Consider the following 3,061-nt stretch of genomic DNA (forward strand, 5'->3'; position numbering starts at 1 on the left):
GTCCTCTGTACTATACTGATGAAGTATCTTACAGTTTGTTCTCTTACGCCGCACACAATCCAACACAGGTCCAAACCCAGTTAGAATGTACCCATTGTTACAGGGCGGCACCAGTTCCCCATATCATTACCAGGCTGCACAGGATGCTCTTAAAATCTAAACAGGTAAAGGATTGGACAAAATAAAATCTAATGGAAACTATTGTTAATTTTTTTTTAAATACAGCCACAACAACGACTGTGGTTTTTAGACCGGGTGAGACCAGTGAAAGATGATTCATAGAGAGCTTTTACTGAAGTTATTTTTAATTTTGATTTGGGGGCAACGAAATCTAAAACAACACTAAAAGTGAGTAACAAAAGAAACAAACAGCTGAAAAAGACTTCTGTCCTGCATTGTCCAGGATAAGCATCCTAACTTGTTTTTTTGAGATCTGGTCAGCCTACTTGGCAGCTGCAGACCAACGATATCAGTACCTGGTTTAAGGACAGTGGTATCCCGGTTCCCCGATTGGTCAGTAATTTTATGTGTTGTGTTGTTTGTGCGGATCAATCTTATAAACAAACATTATCTATAACAAAACAAAATTAGAAAATCTATACAAACAAATACTGATTTCTGAATGGTACTGCCAGCAGATGGCATCATCTCTGCTTATTCATGCTCATCATCCCCAATGTTTGAATTCAATTTAAACCCAGAAAGAACTATTAAACCACTCTCTGTACAGATGCTTAGGGAATATAGCCTTATTTAAACTTTTGTACAGACATATAACGTGACTATGCATCTTAAAGCTTCACACAAACAGGTCATCTAGGAATACATGCATTTGTTGACTTTTCCTTAAAAACTCAGGAATACCAAGAAGTGTTGATCATAGGAAGTTTAATAAAAATATTGCTGAGTATGTATATTAGAACATGTTTCAGATATTGTGTGGATCAGGAACCATTTGTTGTTTTGTTTTAAGGTTTTAATCCATTCAAGTTGGCAAGACTTAAGATTCTTGTTGCACTGCCACACTGTTACTGTGACAGAAATCTAATGCTTTAGAGGAGAACCTTTGAGAAAGCTTTCTCTACAGAGTTGGCTCTGACCTTTAGCTTGTGCTCTTTGCGATTGATGATGACTGCAGTGATCTGTTGGTCCATAAAGATGAGGATGGTGCAGAGTAAAGCAGGAACTGCTGCCACAAGCAGCGTCCACCAGGGGTTTTCTCCTAATGGGTCCATTAGCCAGCCTCTGTTCTTTGATGTTGGCTACAGGGAAAAGTGACGGTTTCATTTAGTTCACAGGGCATGAAACTATAAAATAAATTAATATCTAAAACAGGAATATATGCCAACCTCAAAGCGATCAGGGACATGCAGCTTAGGACTCGGGATCCCCATCAGATAATCAACCACCACCATTATCATTATGGTTAGAAACACAGCAAAGTCGCTGATGGTGGAACGCACCTATAAGATAAACACAAACAGATATGCAGAATGGGTCATCTTTATGTGTTAATCAGTTACATTAAAACTACTTCATTTCAAGAAATAACTTTCTGTAGACACAAGTTTGCTGATAATACTGCCGTCAACAGTTAGTCACACAATGCCAACGTCTGCCCACATCAAGTGGTAATAGGTTCGATGTTAGTGTGTGGGAGAGGGCGCTGAACTTTTTACACACACAACTGCTGTGTTACTAATGAAACATAAACATTTACAAAATAGGAAAACCTTCATGCAACCACCCACACTAGTTTATACCCAGGGGTACAACAGATTATTTTTCTTTGTATCTGTATTTACTATTTAACAGCATATTCAGACATTTAATCAACTGGACTCTAACATGTGAAACACATTACCTACAGAGTAATATCTTCAAGCCTGTATGGAATTTTTACACTTAAAGCGAATGAAAATACAACATTTAAGGTCAATTATACTGTATGTGGGTGCTGCAAGGTGGTGCAGCAAGAAGATCCTAAGTTCCACTTCCAGCCTAGAGTTGTTTTGAATATTCTCCTTGTGCATGCATGGGTACACCCCAGGTACTCCGTGCTCTTCCCACAGTCCAAGAACATGACTATGAGGTTGACCGGTATCTGAATATTGCCCTTAGGTGTGCCTGTGTGCATGTCTGTATTGTCTTGCAATGGACTGGTGACCTGTTCAGGGTGTACCCCATGGGTGCTTATCACCACTGCAGCAGATCCTCAGTGACCTTGATGGATGAGTGGCAGAAGATGAAGGGATTTATATTTAAAATAATATTTATGTAATTTTAAGGACTTCTTTGTTTCATTGTATATTATATACATTTAATACAGACATTTAGACTTAATAAAAGTTAATTTTAAAACCTTAAAGTACATTCCAAAAAGTACATAAAATCTATCAAACAAATCTTTTTGGAATGAATATTCTAACTTGCCCCCAAAAATCTCACCTTTGTGGGAAAGTATCTCTCTGTCTTAAACTGCTTGAGGAATGAAGACAAGAAGAAGGTGGTAAAGAAGAGGATAATAGACCAGAACAGGACATCTGGGATGTAAGGACCATGGTGACCACAGGCAGAACCCACAAATTCACCATGGAGCAATTTGCACATCTAGAGAAAAAGGAAAATACAATAACAGTGTAAAGTGAGTGTTTAATTTGTTACAAATAAGTATTGAAAGCAATTTAGGACTTTTACGTTAAAAAAATACAGTTCAAGTAGGGCTGAATATATTTGTACGTTATTGCAATACCCACTTAATTGCATGTGAAAATATTATCCACACAACTAGTATTTCACTAAAGGAGTTTTAATTACAGCATAGTGTACAACTTCCTGAGTGAAAATAATACAGTAGTTCTTAAACAAGAAGTCTCTTTTGTTCCAGGACTTTTTTCATAAATAAGGTTTACTCTTAAGTTATCTGCAGCCTCTTACTCAAATATTCATATACCCTGAACTTTTAGCATTGTGCTCAGTCACAGCCACAGAGTTTTTTAGTGGTACTTAAAGGAATAGTACACCCAAAACATGATTAGCCTTCATTTTCTACTCACCCCCA

General features: G+C 37.4%; 1 protein-coding gene across 8 annotated transcripts in view; it reads right to left on the reverse strand.

The window, feature by feature from the left end:
• LOC107098375 (sodium bicarbonate cotransporter 3-like) overlaps positions 1 to 3,061 on the reverse strand; it is a 67,243-nt gene that overhangs the window by 8,641 nt on the left and 55,541 nt on the right. For all 8 annotated transcript variants that reach the window (XM_015396019.1, XM_015396021.1, XM_015396020.1 and 5 more), the window contains 3 exons: positions 2,449 to 2,610; positions 1,350 to 1,463; positions 1,101 to 1,262 (listed from right to left, as the gene is read on the reverse strand). In XM_015396019.1, coding sequence (XP_015251505.1) covers positions 1,101 to 1,262; positions 1,350 to 1,463; positions 2,449 to 2,610 — 438 coding nt within the window. The remainder of the gene's footprint in view (positions 1 to 1,100; positions 1,263 to 1,349; positions 1,464 to 2,448; positions 2,611 to 3,061) is intronic.

Source organism: Cyprinodon variegatus, unplaced genomic scaffold, assembly GCF_000732505.1.
Source record: "Cyprinodon variegatus isolate N-32 unplaced genomic scaffold, C_variegatus-1.0 Scaffold772, whole genome shotgun sequence".
Taxonomy (NCBI): Eukaryota; Metazoa; Chordata; class Actinopteri; order Cyprinodontiformes; family Cyprinodontidae; genus Cyprinodon; species Cyprinodon variegatus.